We start from the raw sequence: 573 nt of genomic DNA, 5'->3' as shown, positions 1-573 counted from the left end.
CAGGGGTTGGAGCTGGATGAGCTTTAAGGTCCCTTCAACCCAAACCATTCCATGATCCCATGATTTGGTTCCTGGCCCAATCCAGCACCATCAGGAGGTTCACAAACAACCCTCCCCAGTGCTGCTGAGGCTCTGCCCTACTTCCATCCCCGCTGGGGACAAGAGCTGCGTTTCAGTTCACCCGGTGCCATCAGCACAGCAAAGCAACAGCGAACTCCTTCCTGCTGCGCTGCAGGTGGGATGGGATGGAGAAAATCCCGTTGGATCCCCCCTGGACTAGGTCTTTATCTCGCCTCTTGTCCTTTCCCACTATTGCAACAGGCATCCCGGGCCCAAATCCTGGACAAAGCCACAGAGTACATCCAGTACATGCGCCGGAAAAACCACACGCACCAGCAGGACATCGACGACCTCAAGCGCCAGAACGCGCTCCTGGAGCAGCAGGGTGAGGAGACGGAGGGGCAATCCCATGGGATGTGGGGACGGACACACGCAGAGGGGTGACGTGGTGGCTCTGCCTTGCAGTGCGTGCGCTGGAGAAGGCCAGGTCGAGCGCTCAGCTTCAAGCCAACT

The 573-nt window shown here is 58.5% G+C and overlaps 1 protein-coding gene across 1 annotated transcript in view; it reads left to right on the top strand.

The window, feature by feature from the left end:
* Positions 1-573, top strand: part of MAX (MYC associated factor X) — a 1,343-nt gene that overhangs the window by 633 nt on the left and 137 nt on the right. The window contains exons 2-3 of the mRNA XM_010010444.1: positions 285-445; positions 526-566. Coding sequence (XP_010008746.1) covers positions 285-445; positions 526-566 — 202 coding nt within the window. The remainder of the gene's footprint in view (positions 1-284; positions 446-525; positions 567-573) is intronic.

This window comes from Nestor notabilis, unplaced genomic scaffold (assembly GCF_000696875.1).
Source record: "Nestor notabilis isolate BGI_N333 unplaced genomic scaffold, ASM69687v1 scaffold18052, whole genome shotgun sequence".
Classification (NCBI taxonomy): domain Eukaryota; kingdom Metazoa; phylum Chordata; class Aves; order Psittaciformes; family Psittacidae; genus Nestor; species Nestor notabilis.
This window is presented reverse-complemented; position numbering and strand designations above follow the sequence as displayed.